The following is a 21,142-nucleotide window of genomic DNA, read 5'->3' as shown; positions in this document are numbered from 1 at the left end:
CCTGACCTGTATCACAATAGAAGAATCTTTCATACCAATCAGTAAGCTTGCAAAGGATCATTTCTATAGCTGATGATGTGATAATGATGAAAAGGAGACCAAGCTGGAATCTGTTGGACCATCTAAGGAGGTGAGTCCCCCAATCACAAGCCTGTTATATACAGGGCTCAATACCCAACAATCAGCATAGAGATGGGCAGGGCAGATTATAAAGACACAATCCCTGCTCCCATAGAGTTTACCATTAATCAGGGAGAAAATACCTAACTATCCCTAAAGGACACATGATGGGATCTTGTACATGGAAAGAGCTCTGACATTGGCCAAGAGACCAATTCTCTGGCCCTAACTCAGTCAACCACTCATTATATGACCTTGAACAAGTCATGGAATGACAGAACCAGAGAGGTAGAAGGGACCTCTCAGATCATTCCATGTAGTCTGTACCTGGGAGCCCTCGAGGAATTCTTCCTGCTATTCTGGGGGTGCTAGAAAAGAGAATTTGCAGCTAGAAAGGACTTTATAAGACATCTCATTCAATTCACTTTTGCAGAAGAAGATACTGAGGCCTGAAGAAGAAAATACCTGATCTAAAATCAGAAGCACAGTATGAAGCAGAGCCAGGAACAGAATCCTCACTCCCTGTGCCTCAGTTTCTTCTTCTGTAAAATAACAGGGTTGGACTAGATGATCTCCATGGTAACTTTTATCTTGAACAATCAATGACATTCCAGTGTACATTTTGATAGCCCAGGTGAGCCAGAAGACCCACGGGATACCAGACCATGGGGTTGGGAGGTCAGAAAGCATGAGGAAGGATAAGGGTGATGGCATGACAAAGGGAACTTACATTCACAACTGCCTCTGAGCTGGAAGAAATCAAGCCAGGGAGGATGGCCACACCACTCTCCATGATTGCTCTATGGAACAAGCCTTTGGACATGGGGGACAAAACCTGGGGGAGCAAAACACAGCAGAGGGGAGGAAGAAGCCATCATGGGGAAGTCCAGACACTCCTGGCTTAGCAAAGACAGAGGAGACTGTGAGTCTGAAAGCCAGGAAAGTTACTTACTTTGCAACACCCCTAAGCTAACCATATAGGACAGTCCCAAACAGCAGCCTCTCTCTCTATGGAACATTGAGCATTGGGCCCTTTGGCAGAGCCAGGCTTGTAAGTTAGAAAAGAGGGCTAAGGAATCTTGGCCATGATCCTGGACATTCTGGCTGGCTTATTAACAGGTTATGATAAGATGCCTGCATTGGGTAATCTAGCAATACAGTTCATCTGCACTGTCTCCTTATATGGTCACATTAATTATTTTTTACTTTTATTATTATTTCTTGATTATTACTTTTTATTATTTTTGATTGTTATTATTAATTTTGATTATTATTTACTGATTAAGAGAAAGCCAAGCGTAGCTGTTAGGATCAAAGGACCTCAGATCCATCAGTTTTTCCCACTGTATCATGGTAATTTCCCACTTTCCCATCAATTATTATTTTTTGTTAGCATTATCCTTCCACTGAAGTCTTCCTCCCATGCCTTATCACAACCTGAAGGCTATGTCAGTGGTGTGCAAACTCCTGGGGAGGAGGAGGGCTACCAAGCCAGAATATCTTTGCCCCTAAGCCCAGAATAGATTTCCTAATCAGCAAAGACTGAAGAGAGCAGATCTGTAGCCACAACTGGTCCCATAGGCCACCTGGGGAGGCACAGAGAGGCTCTGAGCAGCACTGAGAGGAGGAGCACCTCAGTGGTGAAATTGGGATCCACTGGACCTTGAATTATTTCATTATTACCTTGCGTCTTTGTTTTTTTTCTTACTCAAAGTTGTTAATACACCTTTAAAAAGGGAGAAGTCATCTACTGAGAGAGGGTAGGATAAGAGAAGAGATAGAAAAACTCTGGTCCCTGAGACTTGATTTGGATACAAGAGGGCCCCTTCAGGCTGGGTCATTTCTTTACCACCTACATGTGAGGAAACACTTATTCCCCCAGCAGACTCCCCAAAGATGGTCACACGGCCAGGATCTCCTCCAAAGTGGGCAATGTTCTTCTGGACCCACCTCAGGGCAGCCACCTGATCCAGGTAACCCCAGTTGCCAGGAGCATGCTCATCCCCAGTGCTGAAAGCCAGATGTTAGACAAGGTTGGAGAATTCTGAAGAAGAGCTCCAGTTCTACTTTATTATAAGATTTAAAAACCAACTCCTTCAGCTGGACAATACAATGGATGGACAACTGAACCTAGTTGTGACAAGACCAGTGTTCATCTACTAGCTGTGTGACCATGGGTTAGTCACTTAAATCTCTGCCTCAGTTACTGCATCTGCAACATGGGGATAATAATGGCATGGATCTCTGAGTTGTTGCAGGGATAAAATGAGACACTATTTATAAAGTACTTTGTAAACATTAAAGGACCATGTAAGTGCTCGCTGTTCTTCCTTTTATTTTACAGATGTAAACTCGTGAGACAGATGTTGAATTTCCCTACCTGAAGGACTCCCAGTGCAGGCCTCTTTTGGGGCTCACTGTGCCTTCCAGGGGGAGCCTTCTCCATACTGCTTTTTTCCCTTCCAGCTTACTCCTTGATCTCCTCCACCACCTGCCTTGCCCCCTCTCTTCCTTCCCTCTCTCTTTTTAGCTCTCTTTTCTGTTTTCTCTTCCCCTATTAGAAAATCAAGTCAAGTCAAGAAACAATTACTGAACACCTGCTATGTGCCAGGCACTTTACCAAAACACTATACCAGGCTCTGGGCATACAGAGAAAGGTAAACATAGATCCTGCCCTGAAGGAGTTTACAGTTTGATGAGGGAGACAGCATGCAAACAGCTGTGCCCAAACCAGATCTATACAGAATAGACTGGGGATGATCCCAGAGGGAAGGTTCTAGCAATAATGGAGATAGGGAGAGGTTTGTTGCAGAAGGTGGGAGTAGCACAGAGCCCTGAAGGAAGTCAGAAGGCGGCAGAGTGAACATGGACAGTCTCAGTGGAATATTCTATTCAAGGAAGGAGGCAGAGAATGTGGAGGGGCCTGAGAGGATTAGAAAGTTAAGGGGAGACCAGGCTCCTCTCCACTAACTGTAGTCCAGCAACATCTCACTCCCTATTCTCTTCATACATGACTTTCTACCTCCCAAGTCTGACTTTCACTGACTATCCCCATGACTGGAATTCCTTAAAGGAATCTGATGCAGCTCTAATCCCACCTTCTTCAAGAGATCTCCCTTTTTCCATTGGCCTCCCCCCAACACACTTCAATGCTAGGGTTTTCTAGAGTAAGGACCCCATTATGAGGAGGCTTGATAAAAAAAAAAAAAGGCTAGGACAAGTATGAGCCACATGTGGTGCACCAAGCAGGCAAAAATGAAATGCACACACACACACACACATGCACGCACACATGCATACACAGACATACACCACACCAACACACACACACATTATATGACAACATGCCTTGACAGACAGAGATTCTGGGCACTCATGCAGGAGAATTGTACATTGGTTGGTCTTGCTGGGAGTATGCACTCAGAATGGGATCTAAGCAGGTTAGTGTTATCGCTTCAAAGGAGGTTTATTTGGGACAGACAATCAGCACCACATGTGAGAGGAAATTCTTAATCAGACCCAGATGTGCTGGGGAAATACCTCAGGATCCCTTACTGATGTGGGAATGACAGACTCCAAGAGTGGGTGCCAGCACACAGCTATGCAGTCAGTTGAGAGTCCATTCAGGACCTGAGGTTACTCACAGAATCAGAATAAGTCAGGTTATGTGAAAGGACTGACTACGTGTTATTGGTTGAATATTTTATGGTCCTCAGGACCACTTAGCCTGTGACTCCACATTGGAGTCTTATCACTTATAACAACATGACACAATGTATTGCAGAAATCACAATTGTCACTCTGAGATTACTTCTTTACATCGTATATATTTTGTATCTATACGGCTGTTGACAAGTTGCATCCCATTAGAACTGAACTTCCTGAGGGTAGGAATTGACTTTCTTTTGTATCCCAGGCATTCAACCCAGTGGTTGGCATGTGATCAGTGCTTAGAAATGCTTGTTAACTGACTGATTGACAGAATAAGGGAGTGATTGTCTGACCTGTGCTGTTGGAAGATCACTGACAGCTGAGTGGCAGATGAATTGTTGTAGGGAAAGAAGAGGCAAGGAAACCAACCAAACTGTTAGTCCAAATATAAGGTGGTGAGAGTTTCCACTAGAGTGGTGGTAGTGTCAGAGGAAAGAAGTGGGTGTATATGAGAAATGTAGCAAGGGTCAAATCAGTAAGACTTGACAACAGTTTGGGGGAAAGAGGGTGAGTAGTGGACAATGACACCTAGATCACAAACCCAGGGACTAGGAGGATGATGGTGCCTTTAACAAATAATAGGGATGTTTTCAAGAAGAGAGGACTAGGTGGGAAAGAGAAAGTTCAGTGTTGGAAATGTTGAGTTTATAGTGGGACATACATTTTGAGATAGTTGGAAATGGGATACTGTAAGTCACTGGTCTGGAGACTGGAAGCTAGACTGGAGAGAGTCAAGAGAGCAAGAGAAAAGAATGCATTGTCTAGCCATAAAAGGGAGGAGATAGAATGAAATTATAACTAGTGGGGATGGATGGATGGATGGATGGATGGATGGATGGATGGATGGATGAGTAAGGATTTTTAAGAACAGAGAAAAGACATGGACAAGTTTGTAGAAAATAGGGAAGCAGTCATGGGGAAGTAGGGGAGGGGAAAAGGGGAAACAAGGGAGGAGAGAAAGACAAAGACAGAGAGAAAGACAAAAAGAGATATTTAAGAATAATGAAAGTGAGAATGATAGAAAGGACAATCTTTTGGAAAAGACTTGATGGAGTGGGATTATTTGTGCATGTAGAAAGCATACCCTTAGTGAAGAAAGAGCTACTTCCTCATGAAAGACAGAAGTAATGGAAGAGATAGTAACAGAAGACATCTGATTAATATCAGATTAGGAGAGCATATGAGGGAGCTCAGTGGATGGCCTCATTTTTTTTCAGCAAAATCTAAAGCAAGATTCTGAGATGAGATTGTGAGGAGAGGAGGAGCCATGAGAAGGTTGAGGAGGAATGCAAAAGTTTAGAAAAGCCTGTGTAGTGAGTGAGATAGTGAATTGATTACAGAGGTACAAAACTATTGCCTTGCCATGGTGAGGACCCAGTTAAGATTATGGAACATTAATCTTGATATACTCAGGCAGCACCATTTCATGATTTTCTATAGCTTCACTCAGCAGTTTGCTAAGAAGAGCAAAAGGAGTAGATTAAGGGAGTAATCTAAAACTGAGGTTTGGCAGTGAATTATTTGCCATAGGATAAGGAGTCAGTGTAGAGATGAAGTCATTCACTAGGAGGTTAAGATGGGGAAGGGAAAAGAGTATAACCAGACAGGGGTGATGCCCTGGAAAAAAACTTAGGGGTGGGGGGATTGAAGGTCAAGGTAAGGATGAGAACAGAGTTAAGGGTTACAAGGCAGAGAATGTAGTGGAATGGTAAAAGATTATAATCAGATAGATGAATTTCAGAGTTAATGAACATACAAGAGGAACACTGATGAGTCAGGGTAAAATCAAGGGTGTTATTTTTCTATTTAGCTGAAGTGGGGTGGAGGAATAGGTTATAAGAAATGAATACACTGAAGAACTGGGGAGTTAGAATGTTTATGAGAATGTCAAGATGACTGTTGAAGTTCCTCAGTATGAAGGGGGGAGTTGGGAGAGAAAGACTGTAAAGAAGGCACTGAATTTGTTGAAAAAGCAAGGAGAGTGTCCCAGAGGATGTTAAGTAACAGCTACTAGAATCTTGATTGGGTGATAAGTGTGGATTGAATGAACCTCAAAGGAGAATAAGTTCTTGAGTGATGGTGGTAGGAGAGTCTGGAAGTGTTAGTGGGAAACAGAGTATTTTGACTTCCCTGTAATGGAGGCACAAGTGAAAATGTAAATAGTGCTGAAAATGGTCACCAGGAAAGCTTGCCATCAGAAAAAGACAGGGTTTGGTGAGGACAAGTGGGGAGAAAGAGTAAGAAAGGAAAGAGTTAAAGATGAAAACAGCTTTGTTACTTGTGGAGCAGGCATTCCAGAGACACAGAAAAAGGGGTAAATAAGTAAAGAGTACTTGGAAAGCTAATGAAACCATGAGCTTTATTACTATGCAGTTCAGCAAGCCTAGAATAGGTTAATACAGTAGGACCATCTTGTTTTCTTGTTCTGTACCCCCAGCACTTAGTACAGTGCCTGGTCCTTCACAAATGGTTTATCTAACTGCCTATCAGTTTGCTAGTCAATCATTCATCCATCCATCTGTCCATCCTTCCATCTATGTATCAATCTATGTATCTATCTATCTATCTAGAATAGGAGGCCAAGGGATAAGTGAAATTATTGGTGATATGAAACAGGGCCATACTATGAAATTTGTCCTCTAGCCATAAATCTAGTGCTTTTTCTACTACACCATGAGGAGTTTGTGGGGAAGGCAAGAGAAAGCAAGACATATGCCATCTGGTCAGGAATTTGTTTATCATCATTCAACCACTTAGAGATCTGGAAACTCATCAGGTAAAAAATACTTGTACTCACATTTTACTGGGGTCAGATCTCACCTGAAGAACCCAAGGACACCCAGCCTGTACTGGATGGTGACCACTATCACATTCTGGAAGGCAGATAATATCGAACCATCATATGTGGAAGCACTGCCAAAAACAAGAGCACCACCATGGATCCACACCATCACCTGTAGGAATCAGACATAATTTTCATTACAGGAAGAAATCCAAGCAAGCATGGCTCCCTTGCTATTTTGTGATCAATGATAAAGTAGTTCTAAATGTGACTGAATTCTCTTATCAAGATACTGTATATTAAGAGTTCATAGGATTTGCATCAGAGCTACTCTCAGGGAAGAGCCCACATGATTTGAGTGAGAGGCAGGTCAGATCCCCCTTGGAATCTTCCTGGCAGAATCAGCTCCCTGAGGTCCTCTTGCTGTCAAAGATACACATGGAGAAAAACAGCCTCTTCTAAAAGTTCCTTGTTGCTGCAGAACAGGGAAAAGAGGCAGGATTCTGTTCTAAGGGACAAGATCCAACCAGACAATAGAGAATGAACCCTGGACAGTAAGTTCTGGGTCACATCATGTTGTGAATGTTTCAGCTGTGGCCCAGAGAACCTTTCCAATGAGATATTTCACACTGTCTTTTATTTTTTCATTCTTTTGATTCTGTTTTCCTGATTATTTTCTGAAATTTCCTGCTTTTTCTGAAATTTCCTGATTTCTTATAAAGTCATTAGCTTTCACTTGCTCCATTCAAAGTTTTAAGGAATTATTTTCTTCAATGAGCCTTTGACCCTCCTTTTCCATTTGGCCATTTCTGTTTTTTAAGGCATTCTTCTCCTCACTGACTTTTTCTACCTCTTTTGCCCTTTGGGTTAGTCTATTTTTTAAGGTGTTTTTTTCTTCAGTATTTTTGGGGGTCCCCTTTAGTAAGTTATTGACATGTTTTTCATGATTTTCTTGCATTGTTCTCACTTCTTTTCCCAATTTTTCCTTTACTTCTCTTATTTGATTTTCAAAATCCTCTTTGAGTTCTTCCATGAACTGCAACCAGTTCATATTTTTCTTGGAGGTTTTGATGTAGGAGTTTTGACTTTGTCTTCTTCTAGTTGTATGTTTTTATCTTCTATATCACCAAAGTAAGATTTTATGCTCTGAGTTTTTTATGCTGTTTGCTCATGTTCATAGCCAAATACTTGACTTTCTAACTCTTTGTCAAGATAGGACTCTGCTTCCAGTGGGGGCATGGGTGAGTGTAGGTGTACTGGCCCAAGCTTCATGGATTTTGTATCAGCCTCTCCATCCCCCATTGTCTGTGGGCCCAGAATTCTGTTAGAAGCCTCCACTGCTTCTGCTGCTACCTCCACTGCCCAGGGAATGGGGTGAGACCCCTGCATGACTGTGCTCCTCTTTCACCCAGGTCCCACAGAGTTTTCCCACTGGCCTTCTATGCTATCTTTGACATATGTGGGGTCTGGAGACTGCCACAGATGCCAGTGATTCAGCCCCCTGAGGACTGCTCTGGCTCCATCTGTGTTGGCACTGCCTAAGTTAGACTTAGCTCCACTCCCAGCCTGGTGTAATATACCTTTCCTATTGACCTTCCAGGTTGTCTTGGACTGGAGATTTGTTTCACTCTGTCATTTTGTGGGTTCTATAGCTCCAGAATTTGTTTAGAGTCATTTTTACAGGTATTTGGAAGGATTTGGGGGGGGAGCTCAAGCAAGTCCCTGCTTTTACTCCACCATCTTGGTGCTGCCCCTAGGGAAACTTTCTATGTAGGAGTAACTGCTCTCTCAAAGCCAAGATAAACTGTTATAACAGATTACCAGCACTTGGCTACACCTTCTATTGATTCTTTTTAAAAATTATTTTATTTTTAATTTATGGAATAAAACAAGCATTTATATAACATAGCATAGTAAAAAAGATGATTGCACATGAAGCTGCAAATCTATTATGTATGACAAGATATTCATTTAAATATACAACCAAGTTATCAAAAGTAAGTTCTTTCTTTTCTTTTGGTTCTTATAGGTTACTGACTTTGTGAGAAGAAGTTTCAACTGTTTAGAAGCTATCTTTAAAAGACTTTACCCCAACTCTTGCCCATAAGCCTGTGTTTAATTCTTCCCATTGTATTTGCACTTGGGAGAAGGGGTGGTGCAGGGAGGGATGTCATTTCAATCCTATATCACTGATACCAAACAGGATTCCTCAACTTCAGCATAGGAGACCACAGTAATCTGCAGCCAAGACTAAACTGTGGGAGGAACATGCCATCAGAAAATCAAAACCTGTATGAGATAAAAAAGCATAATGTTGTTCTTGTTGTCAAGCTACATATAACTCTTTGTGACCCCATCTGGGGATTTCTTACCAACCCTACAGGAGTGTTTTGTAATCTCTTTCTCCAGTGAATTAAGGCAAATAGAAAGTGAGTGATTTCTCCAGGCTGACACAGCTAGTGAGTGCCTGAGGCAGTTCTGAACTCAGGCCTTCCTGATGCCAGGCCTAGTTCTCCATCCATTGAACCAAGCCACTCAGTGGATAGAACATAATTCTAAGTGTTAAATGCTGTTAGAGGAAGAGAATTTAAAATCTCTATGTCTAAAATTACAAGAGAAAGACCTCCTGTTACTACTAAGATAACACCATGATGTTTTGAAAGTATGGTTCCTTTTGTCAATGCAGTGGGAGGCTGCACGTCTAGGAGGTACAGAGAGCTAAAGAGACTTTTACCCACATGGGAAGATTCTTTCCCTTCTATGGAATGTAGCAAGTGATTGGTTGGAATTTCTGGGGACATATTTGGACATCAGGAAGTAGACAGATTACTGCTATGTGAGCAAATATAATAAAACAAATCCTGGGTACTGAGAAAGCCAGAGCATTGACTGGCTATGGTGAGGGCACATATTGTTGTGCATAACTGAGTGCCTTGGACTTCTTTCCCTTGTGTGATCAATCTTACTGGGTATGACTATAAATCAGGGAATTGTGCCTCAGATAGGATTATTATATCATAAGATTTAGACCTGAAAGGTATTTTAGAGACTGCCTAGTGCAACAGCTATATTTGACAGATGAGGAAACTGAGGACTGGAGAAGTTAAGTGACTTGCAGAAGGTCATAGAGTTAGTAAGTGATAGAGCTGGGCTTTGGCCTCAGGAATTCTCACTCTAAGTCCTAAGCTCTTTTCCCTAGACACTGTGGCTTGATTTCTACTGCAGGCATCTCCCCTCCCACCCTCCATTCAAAACATAAACCCTTAGGGTAAAAATAATGAAGAAAACTATAAGATCAGATTCCTTCTACTATGCCTGGTATGAACTCAAGCCTTCTGAGGGTTGCCTGAGCAAGCTCAGTTTCTCTTGAATAAAAGTTCCCTGTCCCGTGGAATCAGGCAACCTTACATGTTCCCTAGCTCACTCCTTCCTTCTAGGTGCCTCGTAGTCTCCTGGAAGCAATGGAAATCCATTAATTGTTTCCCTTTGCAAGGTGGCAATTTCCACCAGTTTTCTCTTCCTCCAAGCTCTAGAGTATTCCAAACTCCAGACTCCTTTTATGAAAACAATTCTGATTATCCTATGTGTAGGAACTTGTTCTGACTTTGTAGTACATTAATTCATTCAATACATTTACTGAGCACCTAGCATGCGCAAGGCTCTGTGATAGGTATTTTGAATAAGATTAGGTCACTGCTGTCAAAGTACTTTCAGCCAACCAGAGGACAAGGACAGGTTATGGATCCAAAAACTATAATGCAGATTGATATAGTCTCTATTGGGGCAGCAAGGTGGCATAGAGGATAGAGTACTGAGCCTGGAGTCAGGAATACTCATCTTTCTGATTTCAAATCTGACATCAGATACTTACAAGACGTGTGATCCTGGGCAAGTCACTTGAACCTGGTTACTTCAGTTTCCTCATCTGTACAAGGAGGTGGAGAAGGAAGTGGCAAACTACTTCAGGATCTTTGCTAAGAAAACCCAAATGAGGTCGTGAACAATCTGACACAACTGAATAGTGACTGAACAACATAGTCTATACTAATTGCCATAAGATATAGAATAAGTGTTATAAGAAAGATTCAAAATAGCATTAAGGTAGGTCAGAGGAGAGAGAAAACATACTTCTCTCTGTATCCCCAGCACTAAGGGGAAGGGCTCCAGGACTGTAGAAATGGTTGAGTTGAATGTTGGTTTCTTGAGGTTCAGAGAAAGCTTCATGGGCAGATGACATTGGAGAAATTTGTTTCATTATCATTTATTTTAAGAAAGGTAGCCTGGTCTAGATGATAGATTAGCCTTGGAGTGATAAGGACTGAGTTCAAGTCCTTCCTTGACCACATAGGAGATATGTGACCACAAAGAAGCTACTTAGCCTCTCAATACACCAGACAAGCCAAGATTCTAAGTTATAAAAGAGGTGCCTGTTTTCATCAACTAAGGGTTTCCACACAGAGAAGTTCCCTGAAGCAGAGATGATAAATCTGGAAAGGATCAAGAATTGCTTGGAAGGAACACTTTAACAGTACTTTGCTCTGTTCCTTAAGCAATAATAACCTGTAGCAGAAACTGATATCATTCCAGATCATGGAACTAGTGATTTCAGTCATTTTAAATCATTTCCAAATCTTCATGACCCCATTTGGGGTTTTTTTGGCAGAGATACTGAAGTGGTTGGTCATTTCCTTCTCCAGCTCATTTTATAGATGAGAAAACTGAGGCAAACAGGGTAAAGGGACTTGCCCATGGTCACACAGCTAGTAAATATCTAAGGTCAGATTTGAAGTCAGGAAAAAGACTCTTCCTGACTCCAGGACTGGTACTGTATGTACTATGCCACCTAGATGCCTTGAAGTTATAATGAGGCAAATTTCAGCCTTAGAGAAGGAAACATTTGCTAAAATGATGAGTTGTTGCCCAAGAGTAGAGTTGATTACCTTGAAAAATAGTGAGTTCCCTGACCTGAAAAACTTCAGGGAAGGGTAGATGACTTGTCAGAGATATTTAGAGAGGATGACTACTCCAGTGCTTGTGAGACGAGATGACTTCCAAGTTCTCACCCACTTCTGATGCCCTGAGATTCTCATTCCCTGTTGTGGAAGTTACAGAGATCTGGCTTACCGGCAACTCATCCCCCTCCTTTACATGAACAGGAACATAGATATTGAGGTACAAACAGTCTTCAGAATTGTCAGAAATAGGCATGTTCATTTTCATGAACTTTGCCATTTTTTCTAGGACAACGTCATCCTGCAAACAACTGGAAAGCAAGAGACAACAATTTGAATAGAATCAGATGGGGATAAAAATAATAAAAATAATAATAATATTAATAATAAAAACTGAGTGCTTTGAGGGCGGCAAAGCACTTTACAAACATAACCTGATTTGATGCTCACAATGCAGCACAATGGTAGGTTCCATAACTGTCCCTATTTTACAGATCAGGAAACTGAGACAGGCAGAGGTACAGTAACTTGCCAACATTTCACAGCTTCCTATAGTCTTTTTTGTTATTCATTATATATTGAAATGTTTGGGTTTGTTGGGGATTGTTAAGTTGTAAACAAAGTATTTTTTAAAGTTAAAAAACTTGGAAATCAAATAGATATTACCAAGTGATGAATATCTGAACACATCACAGTGTGATGTGACATGGAATATGGTTGCACTATAAGAGAGAATGAATATGAGGTAGTCACAAAACCTGCTGCAGACAGACGAAAGTTGCACTAGACCAGTATGGACCCTGACTAGAAGCATTTTAACAGGAGCAACACTGGAAGCTACTGTGTCAGTTGGATTTTCTTTGTTACAGACAAGCATCATGGTGGAGGAACAGGATCATGTTCGTCCTTTGTTGGCGAAGAAGATCATGCCATCAGAGAAATGACATGACTTCCACTTGACTTTGTTTTGAGGGAGGGAGGGCTGTGCAGGTCCAGTAACCTGATATTCCTCAGCATGACTGGAGATGGCCCAGGATGCACTGGGAGGTCTTGGGCCGTTTAGGCCAAGGTCTTTGCAGGTACTCACTTAGAATGAGGTAACTCCCATTCATTGAATAGGCCTGTTTAAGAAGTAGCCAGTGCATGGCCCCCTTTAATGAGATCAAGAAAAACAAAGACATCAGGCTGAGTGTGAAATAGCAACATTTACTACTGTAATCACTCTAAAGCTATGGGGGCCAGGAGCCCTTGACAGGGGCCCCTTGGAGTACCAGTTTCAGAGTGTAGTAGGTTTAAGGTTTTGGGAGAGGACAGGAAATAGCATGGGGTATGGAATGGCCAATAAGTGTGGGTTCCAAAGCAAAAGGTATCAAGCTGCTTAAAAAACAAAATGAGGGGTTAGATTCAATGACTTCTAAGGTCTCCCCTTTATTTTATTTCTGAACCTACCATTCTATGAGTTCTGGATTTGTTATGTGCTAGCTTTGTGGCCTTGGGTGGGTCACTTAATCTCTATTGTTTAATCCTGTCTAATCCAATTGTTAGCCCTTTTGAAGTTTGTTGGCAGAGATGCTATAGGTATTTGCCATTTCCTTTGCCTGCTCATTTTACAGGTGAAGAAACTGAGGGCAAACAGGGTTACTGACTTGCCCAGCTAGTAAGTGTCTGACACCAAATGTGAATTTAGGATTCTCTGACTCCAGGAACAGTATTCTATCCACTGAGTCACCCAGCTGACTCTAATCTCTGTTAGCATTTGTTTTCCTATCTGTACCAGTATGTGCTCTAACTACCTCACAGAATTTTTCTGAAGCAGTTATTCTCTAAAGTCCAAATAAACATGAACTATTATCATTAAGGAGTTATTTGAGGTCTCACAGCACAGAGAACATTCATTGCTTTAACAAATATTTACTGTGTGCAGAGCTCATGGAGACAAAATTTGGGTAAAACATGATGGCACCCTGTGCTTATCTTGGAAGAAAAGGAGAGAGGAAGATGCTTACGCAGGGGGATGAGAAGTAGCATCTCTGACATTGCTCCATGAATCTGGTGGTTGTGGAGGAGAAAACCTCAGGGGCCCTACAGGGGGGTTGGCAAAGGGAATTCCCAGAAAAACATTTACATCTTTGTCAATCCCCTTGATACTGATTTGAGTCCCTTGGATCCGTCCAGATTCAGTGCTCCTGATGAGGTCATCTGCATGATGTCCTGTGAAGAAAGGGAAGAGAAATCCTCAGAGACAGATAGCAGAACTGATATCCAAATGCCCCTCCCAGCATTTTTTTCATTAGATGGTGTGTGGGATGGCTCAGGTCCCTACATAAATCAATTACTCAGAGGCCTCTCAAAGTGATGACAGAAAAGTGATTTATTCAATTCTCGAGAAGCGGGGCTTACCTGTAGGAGTAGGAAAGCCGAAGACAAAGAAAAGGACAGTGATTTATATAGACCCTAACTCAAGTCCCTTCTCCCCCCACTGACCATTATCCTCATTAGCTGAGAATATGGTCTTACATTCTAGACACGAAATCTAATCAATCCCTTTTGAAATGAAGACATCGAGGAATTATGTAAGTTTTGTCCAGTCATTGAGACCCTAATACATTACACAGTTTTATATCCTTATATGGAACTATTCTATTCTAAAAATATTGTAACCTTGAGCCTTTAGGCCTTACCTCACCCCTGGGAGAAAAATTACGATCTGAGGAGTCTTCACTAAGTCTATCCCACTCAATGGGAAAGGAAACCACTTCCTATTTTTGCCATGATTCTTTTCATTTCCCTTAAAGTTCTCCAGAAATGGGAAACTTACTGCAGAGAAGGGCCATTTAAACTTTTAGACCACTCTGGCACTGACTCAGGAGCTATCTAGCTTTAGGGATTCAGAGTCTCAAGATCCAACTAACTGCTCCCCAACAATCCCACCCCCAGCCCAGCTTAGGAAACCACTAAACTAAAATCAGTGCCATATAGTTTATCAATATGATCCAAATGAACAAAGACTTATTGAGCACCTACTATGGGCAATAAATACACTCAGTTCTGAATTGAGGATAAAATGACATGAGTTTACTTTCTCCTAGAGAACAATGGCCTGTGCACGAATAACTAGGAATACAAGGCAGAGGTGTAAAAGGAGAGATCCTGACAAAGAGCTGGGAAAAGATATAAGGAAGGTCAGGAAAAGTTCTGTCACAAGTGGCAGTGCCAAAGGTAGGTCTTTAATGAAGAGTCTTCAGCAGAACTAAATTGAGGGAAGTGCTTTCTGAGCATAGGAGAGACAGTAGAAAAAGAATGGAGAAAAAAGGTGAAAAGTAGTTACATTGGGCTACAATATGTGTCAGGAAGACTCATCTTCTTAAGTTCCAATCCAGCCTCAGAAACTTACTAGCTGTGTAACCCTGGGCAAGTCACTTGTCCTGTTTGCCCTCAGTTCTCTCATCTTTCAAATGAACTGGAGAAAAAAAATGGCAAACCAACTCTAATATTTTTGCCAAGAAAACCCCAAATGGGTTCACCAAGAGCCAGACATGATTGAAAAACAACTGAACAACCACACAACAAATGTGAATCCAGCAGTAGATAATAAAACTGAATGCACAGAGCACTGGATTTGGGCTCAGAGGATTGGGGTTCTAATCACAGCTCTCCCATTAACAGCCTGTGTGAACTTGTGACAATTCCTTTCCCTTCCCTAAGCCTCCTCTTTGATTAAATGAGAAAAGGATATTGAATTCACTGTTCCTTAAGATTCCTTCCAGCTCCACATCCTACAGTCCAAGAACTAGAGACTGCTCAGCTATCAGGGCGCATGACCACATTCCAAATCAGAAGTTTAAGGGTCAGGTGTGCCTCTGACAGATTAGCACTCCCTTTCTGTCACAGCACACCCCAGTATAAAATGCAGAAGAGTGATTTTAACATGCATCAGGTGGGCTTCAGTTTCTCCTCTATAATAATGGTTTGAGAGGATGACAATAAAGAACTAACCCAAAGTTTCCAGCTTCTGAGCTAAGAGCTCACTATTTGACAAAAACTGCTGGGAAAACTTGAGAACAATATGGCAGAAACTAGCCATAGACCAATATCTCACACCCTATACCAAGGTAAGGTCAAAATATGTACATGATTTACACAGAAAAGATACCATAAGCAAATTAGGAAAAGAAGGGAAAGTTTCCCTGTCAGATCTATGGAGAAGAGAATTTGTGACTGAACAAGAACTAGACAACGTGATGAAATGCAAAATGTATCATCTGGATTATATTAAATTTAAGAGGTTTTGCAAACAAACAAATAAAACCAATGCAACCAAGATGAGAAGGAAAGCAGAAAGATGGGAAACATTTTTACAGCAAGTGTTTCTGGTAAAGGCCTCATTTCGCAAATACATAGAGAACTGAGTCAAATTTATCAGAATACAAGTTATTCCCCAATTGTTCAATGGTCAAAGGGTATGAACAAGGAGTTTCCAGATGAAGAAATTAAAGCTATCTATAGCCATATAAAAAATGCTCTAACTCATTACTGATTAGAAAAAATGCTAATTAAAACAATTCTCAAGTACCACCTCACATCTATCAGATTGGCTAATATGAGAGAAAAGGGAAATGATAAATACTGGAGAAGATGTGGGAAAATTGGAACACTAAATGCACTGTTGGAGGAGCTGTGAACTGATCCAAACATTTTTAAGAAACATATGAAACTATGTCTAAAGGCCAATTAAACTGTGCATATTCTGTGATCCAGGAATACCACTACTAGGTCCATATCCCAAAAAAGATCATTAAAAAGAGAAAGGAATCCACATGTCCAAAAATGTTTACAACAGGTCTTTTTGTGGTGGCAAAGAATTGGAAATTGAGGGGATGTCCATCTATTGGGGAATGGCTGAACAAGCTGTGGTATAAGAATGTAATGGAATGCTATTGTGCTACAAGAAATGATGAGCAGATGATTTCAGAAAAACGTGGAAAGATTTAGACAAATTTGTGCTGAATGATCAGAATCAAGAGAATATTGTACACAATGATACCAACATAGTGTTATGATCCACTCTGAATGACTGAGCTCTTCTCAGCAATGCAACGATCCAAGACAATTCCAAAAGCTGGATGGAAAATGCTGTCCACATCCAGAGAAAGAACTATTGAGTCTGAATGCAGATCAGAGCATACTATTTTCACTATTTTTCTGTGTGGCTTTTGCCTTTTCTTCTATTTCTTCTTTCACAACAAGATTAATATGGAAATATGCTTACATTAATGCAAATGTGTAACCTATATCAGATTGCTTGCTGTCTAAGACGGTGGGTGAAAGGGGAGGAGAAAACATTTGAAATTCAAAATCTTACAAAAAATGAATGTTGAAAACTATCTTTATGTACAATTGGAAAAAATAAAATACTATTTACCTGAAAAAAAGGAAGAAAGGAAGGAAAGAAGAAAGAATGGAGGAAAGAAAAGAAGAAAGGAGGAAAGAGAAAATAAAGAAATAAGCTGTTCCACATTTTCTCATGCAAAAGCAGAGCTCCTACTTCCTATCACTAAAAAGATCCTCCCCCCAATCCTCACTCTTATATACCTCCTAGAAAAGGACTCAGTTTTCCCTCTTTTCCCCACCCCTCACGAGCAGCTGATAGGAAAGTTTTTGTACGTAATGGAGAGGGCATGAATTTCTCAGCAGCAAAGCTAGGTTGTTTCTCCTGAAACAAAACTATCAATAACCCTTCAGCCCCAGCCCACTCATCCAATCAGTCAGTGAGGACAACTACAGAAAAAATAATGCACAAGTCCCTTATCTCCAATGGGAAAACCAAAGGACTCCTCCCATATCCTCCCAGAAATCACTCCCTACTCTGGTTCAGTCTACTGCTCACCTGGGGCTTGAATCAGGACACTCAGGACCCCCAAAGTCAGGACCTTGGGTAGCAGGGAAGTCTTCCACATCTTTCCCTCTGCACAGCCTTCCGGTTATGACTAATCAGAATTTCCCTGGCCTTAAATACAAAAAGAACTCGATCAAAGGGCACTCCAGGGGAACTGGGGCTAAGGGTTACATACAGGGCTTCCTCCTCAGAACTTGTCTTAGAGCTCTCTGGGGAAAAAAACTGAATCCCTAAAGGCAAAAGAAGCGAATCTGAAAATCTATCTGTCCAGCAGGAATATGCTGGTAAATGTATTACCAGCTCCCCGGCAAACAAAAACAAACAAATGTATCCATGACCCACTCTTAAATTTAATCTTTATCAGTAACATTGTTTTCAACACTTTCTTCAATCTATACAATCAACAAAATGGTAACTCGAGCCTTGAATTGTGGGATTTTCTGATTCCAGTGGTGCAAATTCGACAATGGGTTCACAAGCGCCACTCTGAGCTGCCCCCACCACTTCAACTGAAGTGCCAAGGGTCAAAATTCGAATTACACAACCTAACTACCCTCTTTCCCAGTTTCTGGAGACTTCTGTGACTCTTTGAAGTTCTTCAGTTACTTAATTTTTCTTCCTGACCCCATTTGGAGTTTCCTTAGCAAAGATACTGAAGTGGTTTGACATTTCCTTCTCCAGTTCACTTTACAAATGAGAAAACTGAAGCCTAAAGGGTTAAGCGATTTTCCCAGAGCCACACAGGTAGGGAGAGTTTGAGGCAGGATTTGAACCCACAGTTCTAAATTCTGGGAATATAAATATTCCCAGCTCTTCTCCACGAAGCGACACACACTCAGGCCTCAAGACCCACCCCCACGGAAGTCTTTGGAGTTTCTCCCCATCTGACCCCTTTCCTTCTTCAGGGTCAGCTGATCTTTCCCCTTGCCAGTCAGATGCCCTGGTCTTGTAGCCTAATCTGCTCCAGCAGGTATTCCCCAGCCCCTCTCTCACAAGAAGTGGGACTTTCTATCTTCTTCCACAAGTCCCTGTCCCCTCTGGGCCGTCAGTGGGACTATCCCATTCCCATTCTCCATCTCAGACCTCATTCAGATTAAGGAGAAACCAGGAAGGCTCCACTAAGTTTACTGGGGTTTTAGGGACATATCCCTACACTTTGACCTTTTTGGAATGGTCTACATATTCTTTTCTCTGCCTGCTGTGCCATTGAGGAGAAGAGGACTATTTGGGAAAATGCTGAAAATTTTAGGGACCATTTGGCTCACGATGATCCCACAAAATACCCCCCAGGAGCAGCTGCTGCTCCCACTACTGACCCAGGATGGGATTATCAAAAGAATGAGGATAGAGGAAAGAGAGACCATGTGGTAATTGGCTATTAGAAGGTCTAAAAACTGCTTTTCAAAAACAAGTAAATATTCAGAAAGCTAGGAAATTACTCAGGGAGAAAAGGAAAACTCTGCCCTTTTTCAAGACCGGCAGGTAGAAGCTGTTAATAAAGCATACAAATTTGTATCCTGACTCCATAGAAGGGGCAGCAGTCCTTAGCATGTATTTCATTAATCAGTCTGCCCCAGATATTAGGTGGAAACTGCAGAAATTGGCAATGGGACCTCAAACACCTCAGGCCCAGTTACTGGAGATGGTCTTTGGAGTCTTCAACAACAGAGACCTAGTGAAAGTAGAAGAAAAAGAGCTTAGAAACAGGGTCAGAGACAGAGAACATGCTCAATTCTTGACTTCTGCCATGACCAGGAAAAGACCCAGGGAGTACCCCTCCAGGGCCTCCTCTTGGAGGAAGGCTGGCTACTTGGGTAGTGGGGAAACCTGCTTTCAATGCCACAAGGAGGGCCACTGGTCCAAGGAGTGCCCCTCCAGGGTGCCCCCCCCCAGAGGGAACCTCAGGAATCAATGCCTATGGAACTGTGCCCATGTGACCAGAAGGGACAGCGGAGGAAGGATTGTCCCCAAGGATGGGAAAGTGGTGGAGCCGCCTCCCAGTACCCTGTCCTCCAGTCTTCTCAACACTCAGAAAAACGGGGAAGTCTGGGACTTGGCAGTGCTCACACTTTCTCCACCTCTCTCTTCAAGTCCTGGGCAAAAGTCAAGGCTAAAGGTAAGGTTGCCCACTTTAACTTGGCTAAATTCTCTGTTTTAACTAATTACTCTGGCCCTACCCACCCTTTGACCCCTCGAGTCATAAAGTCTACTTGAAGATAGGTAGTTTAAACGCTCCTTCCTTATGCCTTCCTCTAGCCCTGCCCCCTTGCTGGAAAGGGACCTGAAGGTGAGATTGGGGAGCCAGTTTTCTCCAGTTAATCCTCCCATCTCCCTTTTCCATCTGTTCCCTAAATCTCCCCTTGTTCTTGATAATGTTTAATATAAAATTTTGGAATAATCTCTTTGTTCTCTCTGAAGCAAACTCAGAGGGTGCCTCTTCCTATGTCAGCAAAAGCCAGCCAAGGCTGACTCTACACTCCTTAGGAGACCTTTAACCTAGGTTGTAATTTCTATTGAACTTTGTTTACCCTTTCCTATGTCAGTTATCTGTTTAGGGCAGGAAGCCTGCCACTTACTAGTGGTGGGATTTCCTTCTTTATCACTGAGACATGTGTTTACCCAGCTGGAATCCCAAGGCCTGACCAACATTACTTTGTTAATTGTCCTATCTTACTGAATTTATGATTTGCTCAATTAGGAGAGTTCCTTTCTCATGGCAAAATGTATATAAGCCAGAAGATTTCTGCACTGGGTAGCCAGAACACTTCTGGCTCCATAATGCATTATGTAACTGTTTTCTTTATGGGGAATTGATCAATTAATTAATTAAATCATAAAATGTATGCATTCAGCCATGTTGCCTTTTCTTAACAAAGTTTTCAGGTCAACATTCTCTAGAGAGTGTGGGAGAAAATTGAGTCAATTGTTTGGGATCCCAGAATTCCAAGGCAAACTACTTCTGCCACCCCAGCCATTGTTAGCCTCCCAGACCCTAAAGTGCTCCCCCATCTCAGCCAGTATCTGATTAAGCCTGAGGCCTGGGAAGGACAACAACTTTTAATTGAAAAATTCCTTAAGTACAAAATACTTGTCCCTTGTTCATCTTCACGCAACACTGCAATTCTTCCCGGAAAAAAGCCTAATGGGGAATACTCACAATTTATTTTTGTTTTGAATGGACTCTTCCTGGGAATCAAGTCCATGTCTGTTAACTTGGACAGTCTTGCCCCAAGGGTTTCAAGATAACCCTCATTTATTTGTCCAAGCTTTGGAAAAGGGATTTAAGGAATCTTAAACTAGCAGAATGTAGCTTAATTCAGTTTGTGCATGATATTCTAATTTGTATCTTCACCCACGCTGCTTCTTGCATTGCTGCCACAGAAGCCCTTAATTTCTTGGGCACTTGAGGCTATAGGGTCTCTTTGAATAAAGTCCAGATAACATGCCACTCCATAAAGTAGCTGGGCCATGAACTCATGCCATGAACTCTCTTTAACCTCTGGAGAGTGAGTGAAATCAGGTTGAATGAAGACACCTCAGGCATGAATTCCCCAAAACCCCCACCCTTCCTACCAAAGCTAAAATAACTAAGTATCCCCCTTAGGCAAATAAAATACTCTAGAATGGAGGAGAACCACTAAAGTTCCAGTCACATGACCTGGTGCACCCTTCCCCTTCACC

The 21,142-nt window shown here is 41.8% G+C and overlaps 1 protein-coding gene across 1 annotated transcript in view; it reads right to left on the bottom strand.

Moving 5' to 3' along the window:
* Nucleotides 1-17,561, bottom strand: part of LOC140521211 (pyrethroid hydrolase Ces2e-like) — a 37,699-nt gene extending 20,138 nt beyond the window's left edge. The window contains exons 1-6 of the mRNA XM_072635960.1: nucleotides 17,453-17,561; nucleotides 13,572-13,776; nucleotides 11,738-11,876; nucleotides 6,652-6,785; nucleotides 1,977-2,130; nucleotides 851-955 (exon numbers count right to left, since the gene is read on the bottom strand). Coding sequence (XP_072492061.1) covers nucleotides 851-955; nucleotides 1,977-2,130; nucleotides 6,652-6,785; nucleotides 11,738-11,876; nucleotides 13,572-13,776; nucleotides 17,453-17,522 — 807 coding nt within the window. The 5' untranslated portion in view covers nucleotides 17,523-17,561. The remainder of the gene's footprint in view (nucleotides 1-850; nucleotides 956-1,976; nucleotides 2,131-6,651; nucleotides 6,786-11,737; nucleotides 11,877-13,571; nucleotides 13,777-17,452) is intronic.
* Nucleotides 17,562-21,142: the final 3,581 nt, after the last annotated feature.

This window comes from Notamacropus eugenii, chromosome 1 (assembly GCF_028372415.1).
Source record: "Notamacropus eugenii isolate mMacEug1 chromosome 1, mMacEug1.pri_v2, whole genome shotgun sequence".
Classification (NCBI taxonomy): Eukaryota; Metazoa; Chordata; class Mammalia; order Diprotodontia; family Macropodidae; genus Notamacropus; species Notamacropus eugenii.
The sequence above is the reverse complement of the archived record's forward strand: the minus strand, read 5'-3'. Positions and strand labels throughout refer to the sequence as shown.